The sequence below is a fragment of the Typopeltis vanoorti genome, chromosome 11, assembly GCF_054136105.1.
Source record: "Typopeltis vanoorti isolate ZY-2024b chromosome 11, IOZ_Tvanoo_1.0, whole genome shotgun sequence".
Classification (NCBI taxonomy): Eukaryota; Metazoa; Arthropoda; class Arachnida; order Uropygi; family Thelyphonidae; genus Typopeltis; species Typopeltis vanoorti.
In genome coordinates, this window is record NC_143559.1 from 119,650,811 (window position 1) to 119,675,574 (window position 24,764).

At 35.6% G+C, this 24,764-nt stretch overlaps 2 protein-coding genes across 2 annotated transcripts in view; one reads left to right on the forward strand and one right to left on the reverse strand.

The window, feature by feature from the left end:
• The window catches only part of Mybbp1A (MYB binding protein 1a), a 226,321-nt gene extending 206,651 nt beyond the window's left edge, over window positions 1-19,670 (reverse strand). Inside the window, exons 1-3 of the mRNA XM_090400474.1 lie at window positions 19,524-19,670; window positions 12,650-12,757; window positions 3,516-3,596 (exon numbers count right to left, since the gene is read on the reverse strand). Of these exons, the coding sequence (XP_090256600.1) occupies window positions 3,516-3,596; window positions 12,650-12,757; window positions 19,524-19,664 (330 nt within the window). The 5' untranslated portion in view covers window positions 19,665-19,670. The remainder of the gene's footprint in view (window positions 1-3,515; window positions 3,597-12,649; window positions 12,758-19,523) is intronic.
• Window positions 19,671-19,906: 236 nt separating this feature from the next.
• Window positions 19,907-24,764, forward strand: part of LOC150102002 (eukaryotic translation initiation factor 4H-like) — a 144,300-nt gene continuing 139,442 nt past the window's right edge. Inside the window, exon 1 of the mRNA XM_090399948.1 lies at window positions 19,907-19,941. Coding sequence (XP_090256074.1) covers window positions 19,907-19,941 — 35 coding nt within the window. The remainder of the gene's footprint in view (window positions 19,942-24,764) is intronic.

Here is a 24,764-nt window from a genome sequence, read left to right on the forward strand (position 1 = left end):
AATTGCATTTGGTGTTCTCAGTATCTTCGGGTCTACATATTTATGTTAGCAATCGTTTTCTAACATGAATTTCATTAAATGTAAATTGAGGAGCCAAATTACTGATTCCAACTTGGAATCATGCCTTAAATTAAAACGACTAGTTACAAACCAGACATACAGAAACTTTCTAAGGAAATGCAAGCTCACTACTCACACTGATTAAAACCAATGAAGCAATTTTTTGTGTGATTTTTTCTTCATTTAATAAAGATATAATTAATATTATAACTTGTTATATATTATTAAAATGTTAATTTAAATTTTCCTTATTTGTAAAAATATATTTATGGCTCTCGAATAATTTTTAAATTGTTGTGAGGGACAGGTTTGGCTCTTCCGTCTCAAAAGTTTGCCGACCCCTGTTCTGGCTCATGCATGAGTATATGAAGTGCCTGAGAAAGGATGTACAGACTAGAAGATCTGCTAACATCCATCATGGGGGAATATAAAAACATTTTCTATCATCATTATGACAAGTGAGGACTGGGACCATGCTTTAGACATTCCTATATCATACAAGAAGAAACCAAAGTGCTACATAGAAGCTATTACAAGTTGGGGAGATTATTTTTGGAATCAGCAGAAGTAATGCAGCACTCCCCTAAAGCTTCAATATGTATTAATAAATACCAAGGGGATAGATTTTTTGTAAATTAATACACACAGGTTTTGTAAATTAAAACTCCAACCTAACACCTACAAACCTCCAACATTAGAGTGTGTCAAAATAAGACAGCAATTTTTCCCTACCTATTATTGTGTACTGTGACAAATTACAAATCTAGCAAAATATTAAATTATTATTAAATAAATAAATATCTTATTTATTTCGCTCCTTTAGTGTTGTGGATTATTACCTCGGTATCCCCTCTGGTCTGGCTCCCACTGATGAAACCTTAATAAAAGTCTAAACCAGTCTGGATAGTAACCCTTCCCATAATTCTTAGCATTATACATACCCAAAAGAATGTGTGCTTAACATTAAGGGAAATATTAAGGCAATTAATGTGAGGTCATTAGCATCTATATACAAGTTGTATAGTCGAAATATTTCATGCACAAGCTTTGTTTGCTTACACTTGGATAAAGGATAAACCAAGAACATAACTTCTTGACATCTTTAATATCAGTTGTGGATTATATCACGAAACCTCATATCATATAGCACTGTTAAATAAGATCGTATAAATTAAGCAGTTCTTAATTAATTAATCAATCATATATGGGCTTAATGTATCATAGATTGACTTACCTTGATATTTAATTTTTATAAAAAATGTGAAATAGGTAAGTACACTTTTTTTTTGTATCCCATATCTTTCAATTCACAATCTATAGTCTCTACTATAACGTTTTCATAAAGTTATGTTAACGTTTTGCTAAGGAAAATGTTAACATAATGTTTTCCTTAGCAAAAGGTTTCCTCTAAGCAGAACTAAGTTGTAGGATACACCTAGTAAATCTAGCAAAACATTAACATGCAAATAAATATCTCATTTATTTTGCTCCTATAGTGTTGTAGGATTATATCACAAAACCCAATATCATAAAGTACAGTTTCATAAGATCGTATAATTGTTTCTTAATTTAATTCTTATGAAATCAGTGAAAGTAGTTGATGAAACATGCATGTCTGATAATTCCTGCTATAATTGAGAAAACTGTGAATATAATATATTCACAATTTTCTAGAAACAAAATTATAATATATCATGCAATTTCCTTGTTATGCATAAATACCCAGATGTCTACAGAAAGCAAAAAAAAGTTTATTCACCTCGATTGCACCGCTCAGGATTACTTTTGAATTATGTTTCCACCAATCTTGTACACTTTCCAGTTCATCCGAAATCCTCTCTAACACCCTCTCCCTAAAACGATTCCTCACACTCTCTTCTTTTAAGCGAAACCACTTAATTGTCTTCATCCCATGCCTTCCAGAGGTTCTTATCTTCGATCTTATTTTAAAGTCTGCGCACAGCAGTCGGTGTTGTTGTGCCACTTGATCTGTTGGAATTACTTTACAATTTGTCACAACCTTAAGATGTTTTCTTCTAGTCAAAATGTTATCAAATGTTCTTCTCTCTTGTAGACAATTGCCAGATCAAACGCTACTGCAAAGTCCACAACCCTCTCTTCTTCCTGGTTCATCATTCCCACTCTATTCTGTCTCCCTATGATCAAATGCTTTATTAGGGAAGTGAACATACAGCATGAATAACAGAATCATATTAAAAATGAAGATAATAGAAAGGAACTTGATATTGTTAGCATTCAAGAATGTCAGTAGAGCTAATCTAAGTTGGTATGGCCACTTAAAGAGAATAAGTGAGCAAAGGTTCGAAAAACAAGTTAGCAGGAAAGAGACCCAGATGAAGACCAAGGTCTAGGTAGATTGATTTAGTAAGAAGTGCCTTAGAAGCATGAAATGTCAGATATGACAATAGTGGAGTGCTCATAAATAATAGACTAATTTGGAGGAAAATTGTTGATAGGAAATTAATAATAATGTAAACTTAATCACATGTAGTGCTATCATGTAGCATGAACACCCTTTGAAGGTATATATCAGAAAATCAATGATGATGATGATGATGATATTTAACCTGACAGTAAATTCGTTGATGTTCATCTTAGATCTTTATGTTATGCAGATGATAATGATACTCTGAAATAAATCCAGTATAACTACCCAGATTCCTTAACTATACTGAATAACTGTTTGACAGATTTGGTAAGAAAATCAAAACAATAAAATAGGAAGACTATAAAAAGAGGTGGGAATGTAGAAAACAGCTAAATTTTAAATGGAGAACCTATAGAACAAGTAAAATATTTCAGCTATTTAAGAAATTTTTTTTAGCAAGATAGCTGATTAATATGGAAATAAAAAGAATACGCAAACATAGTAAGGTGCAAAGACAAATAAGAACATAAATGCTGACTTGGCTAACGTTCTACAACAGGTTGTATTTTCAAATCCCATGGTAGGTATAGATGTTTGCAAAAGCCTAATCTGAACAAGGTTGTATAGCTCTTCAAGTTTATAAGGTGTTCCTTCTTTTTCTTTTTTTAAAATTAGTTTTAATTAGTCAAACACTAAAACCAGCTGTATAAAAAATTATGTTCAATGTAGTCTGAAGTTATTTACTCAAAGATAGGTTATAAATAAGTTGATCAAAGACAAACAATAAGAAAAATTAGAGGGGTGAAAATATGGAATGATGGGCAGAATCTTATTAAAAATAAAGATATTAGAAGGAAACTTGACAATGGCATTCAGGAATGTGTGAGAATAGCTAATTTAATCTATAGGTCACTTAAACAGGTTAAATATCAGAATAGTAGAAAAAGATTTTCCAATATATATATTTATACTAACAACTGTGATACATAAAATAACTGTTTGCATAAATGCCAATAATAACAAAAAAAAAAAAAAAATCACATCAATAACTAAATAAAATCACTACCTGTTTTCCAGTAATGGGAATATTTTTTTTTAACAATTTTAGGACATCATCAACAGAAATGAGTCTAAATGCTCGTAACACCTGAAAAATTAAGATACATTTATAAATTTCAGTGGAATAAAAAGCAAATTTATAAACTTAAAATTCATTTTATATAATACTCACAACATTCAACGACAAAGTATAGCTGGAGCAGGGGGGGGGGGGAATAAGGAATGTAACTGCTTTCTTTTTATAATAGAAGCCTTGCTATATCAAATCCCTAAGAACCCAAGCAATATCGTTATTGAAATAGCATTGCTTCCACGGGCTCTAATTCTAGTATTTCTTATCTTCTTCTTTTTTTCTATGTGGAGCATTCTTCTCTCCAAGGCTCTTTGGACCACATGTAACCCATTTCCTGTTTTTTAGTTGTTGCCCATGTCTCACTTCCATAGGAAACCATTGAGGCAGTGCTCAGTGGTTTCCTATTGATAACCTTTCTAAGCTAAAATGTTTTGTTTCCTTGTGTGATTCATCTACTTATATCTTTATTTTCCTTAACACTAGCTGACCAAGGTAAATATATGAGTGAAAGGCTTATGTGTTGGCAGTATGTTAGTTTATTTTAAAGGTATGGATTACAACACAGAATGGTAAGAAAATAATTAATATTTATTAACTTATTAGCTGATATTTCACTGGTATTATATCCAGCATCTTCAGAGCACAAGAACAGTTTGTAACAGTACACAAAACAACAATTTGGTACAACAGTGGGAGTTGTTTAAAAAAATTGTAATGGACAACACAACTAAAGTCCTAAGTGGTGACATCTATATTGAAAAAGAGAGAAAACACAGTATTAATTAGATCTTAAAATGACTGTCTCCCAGATTTTTGGTAAATTTATACAGCCCTTCTTGTTGAGGTTTGGAGTATGTTTTAAAGCTGCTGTTGATTCCAAAAACAATCTCTCTGACTTATAATGACCTCTGTGTAGTACTTTTGTTTTCTTCCATTTGATTCTGGGTGAAGGGTTATCCAAGGCATGGTCTGCTAGACCCAAATTGTCATAATTATTGAATTCATATTTTCCTTCCGTGTAACCCTTATTTGATAATTTTCAGATAATTAAATTTCTGAGTTTTTGATTTCTTTTCTAACTAACTTTTGCACTTCCACAAATTCTGCAAACCAGTGTTATTGACCTACCTTTGGATGCGATTCCAAACCAGCCTACAATTTGCTACATTAGTCTTAGAGCCACACTTGTATAATGGAATTATCTTGCTTTCCTTCCCCTCATTAGGAATCTTGCATGTGCTAAGAGTCAAGTTCAACAACCAGGTCAGGAGCGCTGCTAGCTGTCTTTCACATTTCTTCAGCACCTACCGATATATTCCATCCAGTTCAACTGCAGTATTTGAGTCAAGCTCTTGTAACAGCTTAATACTTCTAATTCATATATCTCTATTCTTTTGTCAAATTCTCTCCTCGTATCCAGACAGCTAACTGGAATACAATGACTCAGCTATTTCTTGTGCACTGACACTTTCCTACCATTTTCATCCACTAAGATTAATTTTCCATGGTAATTTTTCCTTTTACTTGCTACACAGTAATAAAATTCTTTTGGATTTACATTTGCCTGTTTAGCAAATTTCTTTTCATAATCTTATTTCACCTTCTTTACCATGGCTAACACTGTTTCTTTTCTTTTTTCTTTATTTTTTTTTAATGCATCTCTTGCTTTAAAGTATTATTTATCCATTTTTAAGTCCTATGCAATTAATTCTCCTTACTCAGTGGATGCAGTCAGATATACTTTATTTAGGCATCCTTTGAGTAATTCCTATGCACTGCTGTCTACCAGGCAATTTTCTCATGTCAAGAGCACTGCCTCAAATTGCATCTTCTGTTTATTATCAAATGCCTTAGTTCCATACATGTCCTGTAGTCAAAGTTCTTATATGCAAAATCACCACCTAAGTCAAACTGCAAGTTGATTCTCACCACATGGAGCCACCACAATGGCCAACTCATTATTGACAGATTCTCAGATGCTATTACCAGATCCAATGTTCTTGTACCTCGTTCCTTCCATCACATCACTTAAGGTAGTTATCTCCGAATAATTCTATAAATTTATTTTCTCTTATCTTGCATGTTTCTTTATCCTACAGTCCTTATGGTTGAAATCACTCATAATGATACTCCTTTCCACAAGGTTTATCAGTCTTGCTCAGATGATCCTGGTGTGTAACAGCCCCCAATTCTGTATTTTGTCCTATTAACCTACAATAACTTCAAACCCATTTCTTGTATTGCTCTCGTGCCACCACCTTCACTGGTGGTGGCTACTCCTCAGCTAGCTATCAGCCAACACCTATTTTTTTTGTTCCCGTACAGGGAGTAGGCAAGGCCATTTTTTAGCCCTATCTAACTTGTGGCCACTCCAGTTCAGTTATTCCACAATCATTAGTAATTTAATCGCCATTCATATTCAACATTTCATAGTTATCACTATACCTAATTATGACATTTCTAGTAAATTCTAGCACCAGTGTCTCCTATTTCTCATACACTTCATTTTCATTCATATGCTGAATGAAATTTTTTAAATCAAACTCAAAGGACTTCCTGCCTCCATTGTTATATCTCATATAACATATAATAGCGATATAACAGAAATTTGCGATGTAGTGCCAGATAGCATTGAGAGCAGTGTTGAGAGTGAGAGTAAAAGTACAGAGCGTGAGAATGGTTTGAGTGATAAAAAAAAAGAAGAGTTAGTTGCAATGAGGGAGATCGCATGGTTGCATGGAGTGATACATAGGGCGAAGCGGCAGCTGGAGTGATTACAAAATTGTTTACCGAGTGCATCAGTGAACGGAAAGAAGCGAATGTGTGATAAGAAAAACGAGAGCATGATCAGGAGTGAAAGGAAAATGAAGGAGCGAGTGTTGTATGGTGATTCACTAGTAAGAGGTGTGATAGATGAGAGTTCGATAAAATCGTACTTACCGGGTGTGAAAATCAAGGATGTAAGTCAGGCTATTAGAGCGCAAAAGCAGAGGGTGAAAGAAATGATAGTAGTGGCAGGAACGAATGATTTAAAAGGTGAAAAATTTGCTATGAGAGAGGACCTGAAAGAATTACTAGAGGTAGCAAAAGCGTGAGAGAGATAAGATAGTGAGTGTTGCCACAACAGAGAAGAGTTGAGAAGGAGGGCCATAATTGCAAATGACTTTATGTGCAGGTTATGCAGGAGGAGTGGTGTGGAGTTTGTGGATGTGTGGAGTGAGTTTGATGGGCGAAAGGACTTATACAAGATGGATGGTGTGCGTCTGAATGGATTTGGTGTGCGGAGAGTGGAAAAAGTGTTGCTGAATGAAGTGTAAGTGGATGTGCAGAATAGGGAAACTAGAGCTATTGGGGGGGGGGTATGCAGACATCAGTGAGGCAGTTGAGTGTAAGAATGTGTATAATATGCCTGAGCTAGTACAAAAGACAACAAATCAGAAAGGGATAGTTAGTATAAGGCATCAAGATATGGGTGGGACTAACAGGCTTCTGCACTTCATGTATACTAATGCCAGAAGTATTAGGAACAAGAAGGAAGAATTTTGGGTCTTGGTTAGCTGCCCAAAGGTTCTTGGCATTAGTGAAACATGGCTGACATAGCTAGTGGGATAGAATGTAAAGGGTATAGTGTGTTCAGGAGGGACAGAGAGAAAAGAATGGGGGGGAGAAGTGTTACTGATGATAGCTGATGAACTGCAGCCAAGGAGAATTGAAGTTGACTGCAGGATAGTGAAGAGAGCACATTTGAGACAAGTGGAATAAAACAAAATATACTGAGGCAATTTGGTGTGAGATTGAGACTAGTGGAACAAAATATACAGTTGGGTGCTGCTATAGATGGTGGAGATAGTATGCATAGACAAATAGATGCAATGAGTGGAAGGATGGTAATTATTATGGGTGATTTCAACTATGGTAACATTGATTGGAAGGAGGAGAGGATACATGGGAGGAAGGAATTGGATTTTATACAGTTATTAAGGAATAACTACCTGAGACAGCATGTAATGGAATATAATAGGGGTTCGAGAGTGCTTGACCTAGTAATTGCATCTGAGAATTTGACTGTAATGAATATGACCACATTGCCATTAATTGGTGAGAGCAATCATAAGGTCTTGACCTGGGAGGTGGCTAAATGTCTTAATTTCAATTAAGACAGGGCATATGTGGAATTACCGGGTACGTATGACAAGCTTAGGAGATTGCTTGGTTCAGTGCCATGGCATGTAAAAACTGCAAAGGCTGGAGGTTGATAGTGCATGGGAAGCAGTAAAGGAGCATTTGAAGGGGGTAATGGCTGACTGTATACCTAGAGTCCAGATATTAAATCAAGTAGGGGTTAAATGGATGAATAACACCATTAAGCTTGAGCTGCAAAAAGATACAACTGTGGAGGAAATTTAAGGAGAAAGCTGACCTGCAGGCCCATGAACAGTATAAAGCACAGGCCAGAAGGGTAATGAGTGCGATAAGAAAAGCAAAAGCGGATTATGAAAGGAAATTAGCCACGCAAGCTAAAGAGAATCCCAAACAGTTTTTTCGATATGCTGCAAGTAAAAGAAAAGATGTATACAGCAGAATGATTTTAAAGAATGCCGATGGTAGGGAGGTAACTGAATCAGTTGATATAGTGGAATTACTGGGCGAGCACAATATCACCACCTGGAAGAGTATATTGTCCAGGTGGTGATATTGCAGGAATGAAGGAACCAAGAGCTTACATGGGAATTGTGATGAATGAAGGAGGTGAATAGTATATTACGAAACCTTAAAGCGAATACATCTGTGGAATTGGATGGTATACCAGCTCGGGTCTTACGTGAAGTGGCTAAAGAATTGTCATTGCCCTCGACCATTTTGTTTAATTTGAGTCTCGGGTCTGGGTTAGTCCTGAGGGGGTGGAAAGAGGGGAAAATAGTTCCACTGCATAAAGAAGGTTCCAAGACTGCCGTTGCAAACTACCGACTGACCAGCATAACAGGAGTCGTTGTCAAGGTTTTGGAGAAAGTAGTCAAGAGAAAAATACAGGAATGGATAGATAAAAATGGGATACTATATGGGGAACAGCATGGTTTTGTGAAGGGTAGATCATGCCTCAGTAACTTGCTCACGTTTTATAACACAGTGACGGCTGAACTGGATAATGGTAATGGGTTTACAGTGATACTGCTGGACCTGGCTAAGGCCTTTGATAGGATACCACATGGAATTCTAATCAGTAAACTGCAGCATATGGGGATGGATAGGAGGGTGGTTGATGGAGAGATATCAGAGAGTAGTTTATTCAGGAGTAGAGTCCAAAAGATGGCCTGTGACTAGTGGTGTGCCGCGGGGTTCCGTTTTTGGACCATTACCATTTAATTTGTTCATTAACGATATAGGAAAGAATCTGAGACAAACTGTTCATTTGCTTGCTGATGATGCAAAGATGGGTAGAGCAATAGTGAATGCACATGGTGTCAAAATTTTGCAGAATGATTTGGATACATTGAAGGACTGGGCTAAGGAGAATGGATATCAATTTAATGTGCCAAAGTGTAAGGTTATGCATTTTGGGATGAAAAGATTAGTTAGCAGCAGTATACCACATTGGCGGAACTGTATTCCAGGAGATTAACGAGGACAGGATTTTGGGAGTGTTGGTGGATAGGGAGTTGAAGTTTAAGGGTGCACATTGCAAAAGTGGCTAAATCAGCTCATCAAATCACTCGGTTACTGAAGAATACTTCGACGAGTAGAGACAAGCAAGTTATTGTTCCTCTTATCGAGCCTTGATAAGACCCCATCTTGACTACTGTGCCCAGATCTGGGCGCCAGGGTTTCTTCTTGATAGGGATGAGATGGAGAGGATCCAGAGGCGAGTGACCAAGATGATAGCAGGTCTATGGAATGAACCTTATGAGAACAGGTTGAAGATTTGTGGGTTGCAGGAATTGGTTGATAGGCAGAAAAGGGGTGATATGATTGAGACGTTCAAATTACTGAAAGGCTTCTATAAGATTAATTCAGGGGATATTTTTCAGAACAGGACTGGTGGTGGGAGGACTAGAGGCCATCCATGGAAACTGGGCAAGAGTGTGGTTAGCAAGGGTATTAGAACTAGGTGTTTTTTATTTGAAGAGCTGTGAATGAGTGGAATAAGCTGCCAGAGTCTGTTGTGGGTGCACTGACTGTGAATGAGTTCGAGGCAAAGTATGATAGATCCTGTGTGGATGTTGAATAGTTGTTCTTGACATGATGTTTAGGGCCTCCCTCAATGAGTCTAAGGACTCCTAGGAGTTGTCCGTAATAATAATAATATATATTATTATTAAACATATGAATAACTATATAATAAATAATCAGCCATGCAAAGTTAATTAGAATAAATGAATTAGTAATTCATAAAACTGTTAGAATGGTAAATAATAAAAACATCTTAAGAGCAGTAAAAATGAAAAAAAACTTGTTATCCATCATTATACACAATTCAAAAGCATTTTAAACCATGTCAAAACATATTAGGCAAAAGTATGAAAAGTTTGCTATTTCACACTGAAAGACTAGAAATACTAACTCAAATCCAAGTTCTAAGTTTCAAACTTTGAACCATGTATTACCACTTTTGAAATATCTGAAAGCAATATTAAATACAAGGGTGGTCTGAAAAGTTATTAAAAGCAATATTAATATTAAATACGAGGGTGGTCTGAAAACTTCTCAGCCTCGACCATAGATGGCAACACTAATGTTAAGTTTTTTTTTTCTCTCTAAGTTGGTATCTGTCATAAGCATCCAAGTGAAATTGCAAGTCATTCTATCAAGTAGTTTGTGTTATACAACTGTCTGAAGCAAAAGTGTTGTCTGTATCCCTTGAAATGGATAAAATTGAGTATCGTGCGGTTATAAAATTCTTTGTAAAAGAAAGTTTAATGCCAAAAGAAATTCATTTGAAGTTCATAAAAGTTTATGGGCACTCTTCTTCGTTTTTGACAATTAAGAAATGGGCTGCAATTTAAACGTGGCCGTACCAGCCTTGATCCACATGAAGGACGTCCAAAAAGTGTGATACACCAGAAATCATTGATCAAGTGTACGATATGGTATTGAATGACCCAAGTCAAAGTGCATGAAATTACTGAGACTATAGGCATTTCAAAAGAACATGTAGGATATATTTTGCATGAAGAATTGCAAATGAAAAATTGCACAAGATGAGTGTCACGCTTTCTCAAAAACACACTCTCATGAAAATCTCTCAAAAGTGCTTGGAGCATTTTAACAAGAATAAAACTGATTTTGCACATCGATTTATTACTATGGATGAGACTTGGATTCACCATTACACACCAGAATCCGAACAGCAGTCAAAACAGTGGACAGAAGCCAGTTGTGTTCAGCGCCAAAGAAGACAAAATCGGTTCCATCAGCAGGAAAGGTCATGGCATCGGTGTTTTGGGATGCTAAAGGCATTTTGTTTATTAATTATCTTGAAAAATATTATCTTGGAATAATATTCCAGGGAATATTATTCCAATCTATTAACCAGACTAGACAAAAAATTCGTGAGAAAAGACCCGATTTGCAGAACAAAAAACATCAATCTTTCATCAGGACAATGCACCTGCCCACAAAGGTGTTTTGGCAATGGGAAAATTAAGGGATCTGCACTATGAATTATTGGAACATCCACCCTATTCCCCAGATTTGGCTCCCTCTGACTTCTATCTCTTCCTCGCTGGTCAGCATTTTTCTTCGAATCAAGAGGTGATTGCAGCTGTAGAGGGGTATTTTGCAGATCTTACTAAGAACCACTACAGAGACATGATAATGGCACTGGAGCATCACTGGAATAAATGCATTAGTCTTAAGGGAGATTATGCTGAAAAATAAAAATAATTTTGAAATTATAAATTTGTTCTTTTTCACTGTTAAGTCAAGAACTTTTCAGAGCACCCTCATAAATAATGCATAACAGAGCTTCTTCACAGTATAAACAACACCAGTGTATTGAACTCAGTAATATTTCAGATTCTTTTAATTATTATTTTTTAATGAGCATCACAAGAGCACATTATAACTAATTTGTAAGCAAGCATACAGTACTCAAATAGATAGTTATAGAAACAATTCAAATTGCTCATTAAGACAATGTCTTAATGCCTCTAAGGGTCAAATAAAATTCATTTGGAGAAGTCAGGCTATATTTGGTGTCAGAATGATTACCTACATCTTTGGCAAATTATGTAACCATACTTGAGGTTGACAGGGCTCAGAATCGATGGTGATTCTGAAAATAGCCTCTCAGACCTATAAGCGAATTCTATGCAGCACAGATGTCTTCTTCAATTTAATTCCATGTGAAGGAATAACTAGAGAATAGTCTGCCAATCCCAACTCGCCATATAAGTGATCGCATATGTAATTTTGGTGTTCTAAGGCAGACAGTAACAGATCAGATTACCAGTTTGTTCAAAGTAAGCCAAACTGCACACATGGAACTTTATCATAAGATGTGTAAGAGGACAAAGTTGACAGCTGTATGGAAAGTCCTGACTGACAGACCATGCTCTGTCAGTCAGGAATATCCATACCATACTCTGGATATTCCTTTACACAAAATGGAAGAAGACATCTATGCTACACAGAAGTGACTATAGGTCTGAGAGACTATTTTAGAATCAGCATTGGCTATGAAGCACTCTCACCAACCTCAACAAGTATGGCTGCATAATTTACCAAAGATATAGAAGATGGTTATTATTCTAACACTAAAAATGGTCTAACTTCTCCAAATTAACTTTATGGTTATATGGTCCTAGAAGGCATCTACTTAAGATAATGTTTTTTTTTTTTTTTTACAGTTTGAATTGTTTCTATAACTATCTCATTGAGTGCTATTGTGCTAATCACAGTTATAATTTGTGCTCTGATAATGCTTGTTAGAAAGCCAGTGAAATATTACTAAGTTCAATAATTTTTTTTTTACTTCTCCTCCTCCTCCTCTCTGGGTGCTGTTTATATCTTGAAAGTAATGAATAATCAAAACCTAAGCCTATTTATATGTAAATAATTTAGACAGCAACCTCAATAAGAGTAACCGCAAACCCATGTCTTGCAGCCTTTCTTAAAGATGTCATTCCTTTTACCAGTCTTCCCAAACAGTAACTAACTTCTGGACATAACTGTGAATCCTGAAATGAAATAAAAATTACTCTCAGAAAACTGTGCATTCTATAACATTTTAAGAATTATACATTCAAAAATATTGCAGTTAAGAGAAACTAAAATTTTGGAATGCTATAAATGATTAATACAACAAGGTGCGATGTATGGGGGTGATTATCACATAAGATCAGCACTATGTAAAAATGTAGGTTGTAACATTTGAAAAATAGAAGGAAATAGTATGGATATTTTCTGTTTGACAACAACTTAATGAACATACAGTAGATTATTTCTGTAGAGCCACATGAGATAAAATTGTCTATTATCTCAAATTATTCTGACTCTAAACACAGTCCAATTTAACTGAAAATCGAGGGACTTTACAATTTTAGTAAGGACACCAAACTTCAGGAAATCTAATTCAACCAGAGAGACCTGTTTGTATCAACATGGACAGATAAAATAATCTAATATGCAATTACATTTTGTGAAGGTGCCAAAAAAAACTTGAGGAAAGAGAAAAAAATGATTTCTGTAAATAGCAGATTATAATATCTGCTAAAATATATTGCTGATTTCTTCAAATTACAGAAGTTATAATAATCATACATTGAAGAATGCAAAAGCATTGACTGAATAAACCTTGATTATAACTGCATGTGTCAATTTTGTAAGGGTTAGATTGTACTAAAGGAACTACGAAATCCAACAAATGAAGATATACAACCACTTTCCTTATCACTACTGCAAGAGATAGCAAAGAATGTTATGAATGCAACACCACAATTTTCTTGAATGCTATTAATGAAAATAAAATTCATTCAACTCTTATTTTCATATAATCTCATAGAATTTCTCGAATGTAAAAACTGTAAATTATAATTAAAATTATATAAAAACAAACTTTTCAGTGTCAAAAGACAAGTCAAGGAATACTAATTACTACAGATCAGCTAGAACACTGTCTGAAAAATTATGACCGAAATCCGAAGAAATAATATAATTTATAGCACTATGGTGCATACTGATATTATTATTATTATTTAGTCTATCAGATCAGATTATATGAAAATAATATGCAAGACAAGAATTAATTTTAAAAAAAATGCTTAAATAGACAAACAATACAATTATAGAGGTTTTCATTTAGCAGAAGTATATAAACTAGACATATGAAAACCGAACAAAATAGATAGGACCAAAAAAGTGTTGATGGCTTTTAGGTACTGGAGATAGTGTTAAAGTGCTATTATCTCTAGTACCCAAAAGCCACCAACGCATTTTTATTTTTGGTATTCAAGGAGCGGAGTCCAAGACTCATCAAGAGGGCTCCTACTCTACAACCCTCCGTCTCCACCACTCAACCTCATCCACCTGTCATCTACCAACTGCATCATCTACACCAACACTATATACTGTCCATCACCACTAGTATTTTTCACAGACAATCACAAACGTCCATGCACACGGTGGGATTTGATCCCGCAGCCTTTTGGATGGAGAGCGGATATACTAACCATTTATAATTCATTATTTTCCTGGGTAACCTCATATAGCATTCGCTCTAAATAACCATGAATCCATATATTAATGTTGATTTATATAAAAATTGTATACATTCTTAGTCTGCCTTTTTTTTTTTTTTTTGCTGACTACTGTTAGTGTTCTTTTGTTACTTATCATCATCATCATCAAATTCCTGCCATGTACCCTCAAGGGTACTTTGTTACTTATTTTAAATTTAAATATCAACTCTACACATGAAAAGTCTCAAGACTTATACACCACAGTGTTTTGTGTGTGTATACAAGTATTATTCTTTTTGTATTTATTTATATATTTTTAATGTAATATATTTTTAATCTGGAAACCCTATTCTGGAGACTAACCATGGAACTTTTTCAAGCCACCTCAGGCCGTCAATAAGTGGAGCAGTAGTCTTAATGCCAGGTAACCAAAGTCATCTACCACTTAGAAACATTCAATATAAACATCCATGCCAGGATTCAAAGTCTATTGTTTTGAGAGTAGATATGCTATCCGCTTAGCCAATCAGGTAAGCCAGCTAACAGAGAAATTATTTTATAGTCCAATAATTAAAATTAACTAGCTTAATTATTTTGCTGTCTATGCTGTTCACTTTTTCTTCAGATGGACATTTTTCCTTTTGAGTTACCCTGGTTTTAGTTTTTATTGAAAAAAATGGCATTATTTTAATTTATATATATATATTTTTTTTGTAGAATTAGTTTCTCCAGGGTGTAATAATATTATTTATTATTATTACACCCTCCATGGAGTCGGCACTCATTGTGAGAGATTCATTCAATTGACAACATATTTATCATATAGAATCTTAAAATCCTTAACACTCCTTGCATTAACAACACATTCTGGTAATGCATTCCATTCACTGACAATTCTCTATGTAAAAAATCTACTCCTCACACTCCTCTTCATTCAATCATCTGCAAATAGCAAGGCTCAAATCTTTTTCTATTTGTATTACCAGAAAAAGTGCCATATGGCTTCATTTCAGGGATGCAAATTAAATAAAAATAGTAATAAAGATACTACAGATTCAACCTTATTTCAAAGCCAAATACATGTAGAAACTTTTAAAGTTTCAAAAATTTGACCAGAGAGCTCATGAGAATACAATCCTTGTATTCTCATGAGCAAGTAGTGCAAGCTAAGGTAACTACTTTAAAAGACACGAGTGCTCCCCCAGGCTTCCATTTATTCACCTTTTGATAAAAGTTTCACAATCCTGACAGCTGTTTCAAACGTTGGTTCTCTTCAGAGACCAGGCTGAAACCTTAAGGAGGCAAAAACCCAAGTGCATATCAAAGCAATCCTATGTCCGAGAGTTATATTTTTCATAAGTGATTCAATTGAGACATTTTAAGTTGGTGAATTTTACAGAATTAAGAGAAAAGAAATAATCTCATGTCTTCATCACAATGGCAGGTGAGTGGAATGTATTACTGGAGCATGTTGTGAATGAATTGAATCGAAGGTGCAATATGATATATATGTTGCTGGCTGAGTGAGGCACCTACCACCTGCAATCTGTCTGTTGACTACATAGAGGTTGTTAATATGGGAAACTCACTCATAAGCACCAAGCTGGCTCTCACTTCGTGAATCATTGCTAGAGGTAGTTAAGAGCTTTTAACACATTTAGGACACAATAGAGAGATGCATTGCTGCTCGAAATTCCCCTCCACGTGCCTTTAATATGAAAAAAACTTGAGAGGTACCAATCTAGTTTGCATTCAGTGAAATCAGAATATTATCAAAAGTATGCTAGGTATTGTTTGAATAAGAATCATTAGTACAGGCCTCCCACAAGGAGTCACCAACTCCATGGAAATACCTGAGAAAATAATAAAACTACACCTCATGCCAATTTTACCTCAACTATTATTTACCTGACTATTTTATAGAAATTTATTATTATTATCATCATCATCATCATTATAAAGGTATATGCATGAAATCAGAAGCTTCATTGCAGGAGACCCCATCAATCCAATAACAATAACTCTTGAACTCGTTCACTGACAAAGTACTCACAACCCTCCAAGCAAAAAAAATCTAGTCCTAACGCCCTTGTTAACCACATACTCATACAATTTCCAGGAGTAACCCCTTTTTCTTTTCCTTCCTGCAACTACTGAAAAAAAGTTTTCAGTGTCAATCTTATAAAACCACTTTAATAACATATATGCCTCTTATTACTATTCAGTTGTTTGCTGATGATGTGAAATTAGGAAGAGTAATAGTTAATCAAGATGATGTGGAGAGCTTGCAGGACAATTTAAATAGGCCATTAGTATGGACAAAAATTAATGGGTGTCAGTTTAATGTCGAGAAATAAACGGATTACAAGATGATGCTAGAGATTTAGAGATGGTAGTAGACAGAGAGTTAAAGTTAAGAGAACATATTGCTAAGGTAGTCCATAAGATTACTTGGCTATTGAAGAACACATTGACATGTAGAGATAAGGAAGTTGTCATTCCTCTTCATAATGCCTTGATATGCCCACATCTGGATTACTGTGCTCAAGTCTGATCCCCTGGGTTTCTTGGGGATGAGGAAGTGGTGGAGAGGATTCAGAGGCGAGTGACCTGTGGAACGTTTTTTATGAGGATAGATTGAAGGTTTGCGGATTGCAGAAGTTGATTGATAATAGAAAAAGAGAGGATATGATAGAAACATTTAAGTTGCTTAAAGGGTTTTATAGGATTGATGCAGGGGAAATGTTTCAGCACTTAGTTAAAGGGACCAGAACAAGGGGCCATCCCTGGAAGTAGAATAAAGGTGTAGTTAATAAGGGTGTGAGGACTAGATTTTTTGCTTGGAGAGTGGTGAATGAGTGGAATAGGTTGCCAGAGTCAGTTGTGAGTGCTTTGTCTATTAATGGGTTCAAGGAAAAGTATGATAGATTGGGTCTCCCACGATGAGTCTTCGGACTCCATGGAGGTGCCCGTATAATAAAAATAATAATCTCAGGAGTGGTGGGTAAGGTTTTGGAAAAGTTGGTTAAAGTTAAAATTCAAGATTGGGTAGAAAATAATCTGATATTTTTTTTAAAGGTCAACACATGGATTCGTTAAGGGGAGGTCTTGCCTTAGCAATTTACTTTGTTTCTATAATAGTTGGAAAAAGGTAATTTTGTGAAATCCAAAAATATACTGTTATATTTTTGGATTTCACAAAAACATATGATAGAATACCACATATAAAACTACTAAGTAAGCTAAAGCAAATGTAGATGGATAAGAGGGTGGTTGTCAAACAGGCATCAGAGAGTAGTGTATGGTGGAGAGAAGTCAAAGATAAAAAAAAAAAAGTGACTAGCAGTATTCCACAGGCTCTGTTCTTGATCCATTGTTGTTTAATCTGTATATTAATGATACTGGAGACAATTTACAGAGTGATATCCAGCTGTTTGCTGATGATGTTAAGTAAGGAAGAGCCATAGATTTGAATGATTTGAATCGACTGTCATTGTGGTCAGTTAATGTTTTTTCCTTTAATGCAGCAAAATGTAAAGTTATTCACTTTGGAATGAAAAAATTTCAGTCTGTGTAGTCTGTTGATAGGGTTTTCATTGCTGGAAATTGATGAGGCGAGGGATCTAAGAGTTATGGTTGATAGGGAACTGAAGTTCAGAGGTCATATTGTAAAAAAATTTGCAAAACAGCTCGGATCACTTGGATGCTCAAAAATATACTGACTAATAGGGACAGAAAAGTTTTTATTCCTCTTTATAAGACTCTGATACATCCATATCTGGACTATTGTGCTCAGATTTGGTCACCTGAGTTCTTGGAGATGCGAAGGTGGTTGAGAGGATTCAGAGGTGAGTAACCAAGATGATTGTAGGCCTCTGAAATGTTCAATAAGAGAAAAGAATGATGACGTGTAGGTTACAAAAATTGGCAGATACAATTAAGAGAGGTGACATGATTGAAACATTCAAGCTACTAAAAGGATTTTAAGAATGGAGGTAAGGAAACTTTTTCAGTAGAGGTTGTGACAGAACAAGTTCATCATTGGAAGTTGTGTAAAGTTTCAGTTAGCAAGAATGCAAGATCTAAATTTTTTTCTACAAGGATAGTGAATGAGTGGAATGGGTTGCTTGAGGTGGTCATCAGTTCTTCATTGGCGAATCATTTAAACGCTCAGTATTTTGGTTGCATTATGGGAGGTATGATAAGTATATTATGAACAGTGTTTCTAGACCTCCTGCGATGAGTTTATGGATTCCATGGAGATACCAGTTAATAATAACATCCCCTAATTTACTTAAATAAAGAGCCAATAGGCTTCATTTCGGCAATGTAACATTATTTAAATTAAGGGGATATTAAATCCCACATTGTTTCAAAACCGAATAAGAACCTCAAAGATCGGAATCAAAGAGTTTCATACCGAATATAGTAAACTATAAAAGTATCAGCGACTACTGAAACTACTAGCGTAAGCCAAAGCATATAGTGCAAACTAGGGCAACTTGTAGCAAAGGTGGGTAAAGCTCTGATCACTATTCTTAGTATTTCCCATAATGTAAAAACACATCTCCTAGGAGATGTATGATGTTATACATTATGGTGGAAGGTCACTACCCAGACCGGTTTCCACCATTATAATTTGTAGTCTCTCATTTTCAGATTGAAACCGGTCTGGGTAGTGACCTTCCACCATAATGTATAGCACCATACATCTCCTAGGAGATGTGTTTTTACATTATGGGAAATACTAAGAATAGTGATCAGAGCTTTACCCACCTTTGCTACGAGTTACCCTAGTTTGTACTACGTGCTTTGGCTTACGCTAGTATGCATATGGAAATTCTCTCTCTCTGCAATTTTCAGATCATTTCGTCGTGTACAGAATGAAAATATTCCCCCGCCCCATAAAGCTAATGGGAGAAGGCTCATTGTAAACAATGAGCAGAATTATAAATTAGGGGATTATTTAAATTAAGGGGATATTAAATCCCACATTGTTTCAAAACAGAATAAGAAACTCAAAGATCGGATTTAATATCCCCTTAATTTATAATTCTGCTCATTGTTTACAATGAGCCTTCTCCCATTAGCTTTATGGGGGAGGGAGATATTTTCATTCTGTACACGACGAAATGATCCGAAAATTGCAGAGAGAGAGAATTTCCATATGCAATGATATTTTGTTCTTGATACATAAACACAAGTCAACGGACGGCATGGATCCAAAGTTCCCCACGTGTCAAAATAAATATAAAAAAAAACATACCCCGAATTCTCTCTGCTTTTCTGAAATAGAGTCCACTATATATACTGCAGCATCTAACCTCGCATTTTTGTTATATTCAACTAATCTCCAAAACGAATCCAAAATTTTTTGGTCTACACTTTTACTACTAACGAGATTCATCTTGCCATTCACGAGTCTCATCCTACTACTAGCGTGCTTCTAACATAACCAGGAACGCATAACCGATGTACGACGAGTATGACGTAAAAAATAAATGTATTCTTCGTATGATAAATTTTCGCCATATTTAAAAATAAAATTATTTTAAATTTAAGATTTTAATATAATATTAATTTAAATTAAACTTCTATATTTTAAATTTAATAAGTTTCTTTCCCTAGCGTGGTTATTTGTATTGTAACATGGCGGACAGGTTTCACGATGACTTTGGTCCTAGGTAAGTTTATAGTTTTTATTATTTTTAGTGGATAAGCATGTCTGTCATTTAGCAATGTTCAACAGTTTAATTAAACTTATAACAGTTTGCATAATTTATCCGATGATTTGTAGTCTCTCATTTTCAGAACTTACTAAGATAGAGGCTACACATAACGTTCACAGATAATGCCGAATATTCGTTTCAACGTCAAAAGAAGTGATGACATCTAACAGTATTATCAGGGAATTTTTACGTCTATTAACAGTTGTTGCGGATTTTTAATGTGTTAATTTTCTGTGCAGTAACAAATTTAAAAGTGCCATTGCATCTAACATTGTAACTGTCGGAGAACGGAACTGAAGTGAACATGCCAGTCCATAGTGCTACTGATAAGTTGAATTAATCGAATTTTGAACGACGTTTTTAAAGGAGATAAACTGAAAAGTAATCTAGTAAATGTTTTGCACAGTAGATCATGCATTATTATAATTTTAAGTAATTGAAAACGTTCAGTATTGAGCAAAGTGATATATATTACTTATTTAATCGCTTTGCAAAGAGTTTTCATAATTGTTAATTGATCTATTCCAAATTCGTATTATTAATAACACACACCACAGAACACATAAATTATTCCTTTATTTGTTAATGAATTTTAAAATTCGTTAATTATATTTCCTTATATTATTTGAAATGTCCGTATATGCATAATAAGATTTGAGCAGTTAATGACTTCCTAATTATGTTAGGAATCATTCTTAAATATTTTTTTCATGACTCTTAATAATAATTATTATTAATATTTAATGCCATTATAGTTAAAATTCTTCCTGAGATACACCTACTTCATATAGTTAGTTCAATAATTTATAATTGCATAAGTTCCAAAGATCATCTATTTATTCTGATAAATCTGTATAGTCAGAGAGGTCTGCCTTAACATTTTTTCTAGAATTTTAAAAGTATAAATCAATAGTGTAACTAAATATGATTTTTGAGCATTACAAAAAAAAGTTTTAGTAGGTTCAGCAAGAACCTACTTGAGATGGTCATTTAGAGTTGGTGGATGACATCCCCATTATCACCACCTTAACATAAGTAGTCTTATTATGTGTTAGGCCAGAGTCTGCATCGTGGTCAATTTGATTGAAATTTTTTGGTCGGCAAGATCTAGTTTGAAATCCTATCTAGGATGTTAAGAATCTTTATCAGGGCTTTTCAGTTAAGGTTGAGTTAGCTGGTCTCTCTCTCTCACACATACACGCACACACAAATATATATTTAGACATAACATCATCCACCTTATCCTGAAATCATAGTTATGAAAGCCAGACTTGACAGGTCATGAGACCTTAAAGACCTGTAGTTACTGCAGATGACTATTATCATCATCATCATCAAGAGACTCATTATGGGAGGACCCACTCTCACATACATAGCTCATTGTACCTTGACTTAAATGCATTCACTGTCCCTCTACTTATCACACTCGCAGGCAATAAATTCCAATCACCCACCACTCTCCATGCAAAAAAAAATCTACTTGCCACCCCTTTGCTCACACCCACCTTATACAGCTTCCAGGAATGGTCTCCCCCAGTCTCTGGATATTCTATGAAAAATCTCATCCACACTAATCTGGTAATTATCCCTTACCAAATTGTATATCTCGATCATGTCTCTCCTCTTCCTTCTATCCACTAGGCTCTGTAATTTTCATTGTCTCAAACTGTTATTCTACATTCCAGATACCAGAAGCCAACTTAGTCAATCATCTCTAGACCCTCTCCAACATCTCATCATCTTTTGAACACCTGGCGACCAAATCTGTGTGCAATAATCCATATGCAGCCTGATGCTCTTGTAAAATGGATCAAAACATCCTTACTTCTACAAGTCTGTGTTTTCTGCATCATTCCCATAATCTACTGTGTTGTCCTCACAATTTTAGCAAAATATCCATGAAATTTCAAGTCCTTATCCACCACAACCCCCAAATCCTTCATCTCCTCCACCCCCCCTGTAAAATATCCTCACCAATCCTGTACTCTGCATCCAGTCTTTGCTTTCAAAATTTTAAAACCTTACACTTTGCAACATTAAACTGACATTCCCACACACTTGCCCATTTGGACAGTTTATTTAAGTCCTCTTGCATAACCACAATATCTGCTCTACTTCCCATAACTCTATCACCATTTAAGTCCATTCCAGTGTCATTTACATGCAAATTAAACAACAATGGACCCCAAAACAGACCCCTGAGGCATACCATTAGTGACTTTTCCCTTCTGGGATATCACTCCCCCATACATAACCTGTTGATACCTCTGCACTAATCAATTATCCAACCCCATCTGTACCAATTTAATTACTAGTTTCTCATGTGGCAGTCTATTGAAAGCCTTTGCAAAATATAAATATGCTGCTTCATCACCTTGTTATAATAAGTAGGCAGATTGCTAAAACACGATCTTTCTTTAGCAAACTCATGCTGTCCATTAAAAGCTGTCCACCCAGTTCTGAATCCTTGTCTTCACTAGCTTTTCCAACACCTTGACCACAGTTTCAGTCAAGCAGATTGGTCAATTTGAAGCCTTAGTCTTATCACCTTTATGAATCAGAACCATTTTGAGATCCTTCCATTTTTTTGGGACCTGAACTAATCTAAAACTTGTTAAAAATGTACGTTAAAGCGGTTGTTACGGAGAGTCCTTGAATAGGTGTCCTCCTTCGATGAGCCTTTATTGGAGATGTTACAAAATAATAACTCCCTGGAACATTCCCTCAAGACATGTAGTGATATACTATCAAGTTTACTCAATTTCTCACGTACCTCCTGTTCACTCACTATCAGTGGTTCTGTTCCCCCATTCCCACTGCTCTCAAGTTCTGCATTATGTTACAATCGCAAGGATGGAATACTTGAATGAACTGCTCATTTAACACCTCTAGTATATCCTCTTCAGTGTTTATTATTCTCCCATCATCACTGACCAACATCATCCTCCCATAATCATTCTTCCTGCTTCTGGCCACATATGAAGTTTACAAGGCCAACCTTTGTTATTTATTTTATTATTATTTTTTATTTAGCATATGGCAATCTACATGCAGTTATAAAGGTACATAAGTCAAAATAAATATATAGAAAGTAAGTGCAAACAATTAGAATAAAACAAAGACACTTGACTTTCAACAAACAAAACACTTATAGGTTAAGATCAAGTTGTCTGAGCCAGCCTATGACAGGCAGTGTTGCCTCCAGGAAATTGTTTCTTTGGCCTGTGTATGCATGAAGACTGCACTCAGTAGAGATGTGGTGGATTGATTGATTCGGGTGCCCGTAGTCGCATTCCAGTGAGGAAATTTTTCCCCACTTGTAGAGAGCTTGCACATCTTCCATGTCCGGTGCGAATCCTGTTCAGCTTTGTCCAAGTCTTTTGGCTCAGTTCCATACCTGGGATGTTGAGATGATGCCTATCAAACTAAGTTTGGAGTTGAGCATTGGTATTTATGCTCCACGTTCGTTTCCATTGTTCTTTGGTGTTGTAGTTAGTCGTTCTCAGGTGTTTAGCTTCACAGAGAGGGGGCTTTCTTGATTTCAGTCTGTTGAGCTGTAGCTCTAGTATGTCATTGTGTATAGGCAATTCAGTGTTTCTGAGTATTTTATCATATTCACATAGTAGGGCATCATGTCTTTGTAGGTTTGGTGGTATTATGTTACTCAGCATTGGGAGCCAGTAAATAGGAGTTGTTTTTATGGTTCCAGTGATAAGTCACATTGTGGTGTTAAGCTGGCGGTCAATTAGTTTGGTATAGCAGCTGTTGAGCCAAACAGGAGCGCAGTACTCTGCCACCGAAAAAACCAATCCGAGTGCGGATGTTCTTAATGTGGTTGCTGCTGCACCCCAAGGAGTGCCACATAATTTCTGGATAATGTTGTTTCTGGTTCTGATTTCTCTATCTGTGTTTTCAGCATGATTCTTATATGATAAGGTGCGATCAATTGTAACTCCTAGGTATTTAGGATATTTGTTATCGTGTAGAACTGAGTTTCCAAATCGGATGTTCAGCTCGTCATGTGCCATTTATTGCTGAGATGGAATGTTGACACTTCAGTTTTACTATGGCTTGGTTGCAGTCTCCATTTTTTAAAGTAGTTATGCATAGCAGCAAGGTCATTTGTGAGTTTCCTCCATCCATCTTAGTTCTCTATTTCTGGTGGCTAACGCTATGTCATCCACATAACAGAATTTTCTAGATGCTGTATGTGGCAGGTCAGCTATGTATAGGTTAAATAAGAGAGGGGCCAGTACTGAGCCTTGTGGTAGGCCGTTGTTGAGTTTCTTCTGATTACTGATATTTTCTCCAAGGACAACACAGAAATATCTATTGCTGAGCATATTATTAACAAGCTATATTGTTCTTCGGCATGGTAATGCTTTCATTAGTTTATACAGCATGCCCTCTCTCCAGACGGTGTCGTATGTGGCAGTTAATGAAGGAAAACTACAGAAGTTTTTAGATTTTGTTGAAAGCCCACTTCAATGTATGATGTCAGTGCCAGAACCTGGTTACAACAGCTGCGATTGGGCCTAAAGCCTGCCTGTTCTATCGTAACATGTTCAAGGATGGTGTTGCTTATCCGGTTGTACAGTAGTCTTTCCAGTAATATATATGTGCAGCTTAGTAGTGTGATTGGATGATAGTTTTGTGGGTTGTCAGTTGATTTTCCGGGTTTGGGAAGGGCTATGATCTTAGCTCTCTTAAATTCCTTTGGCAACACGCCAGTGTTCATTATTTCAGAGAAGAAACAGGCAAGCCATTTTTTGGTAATT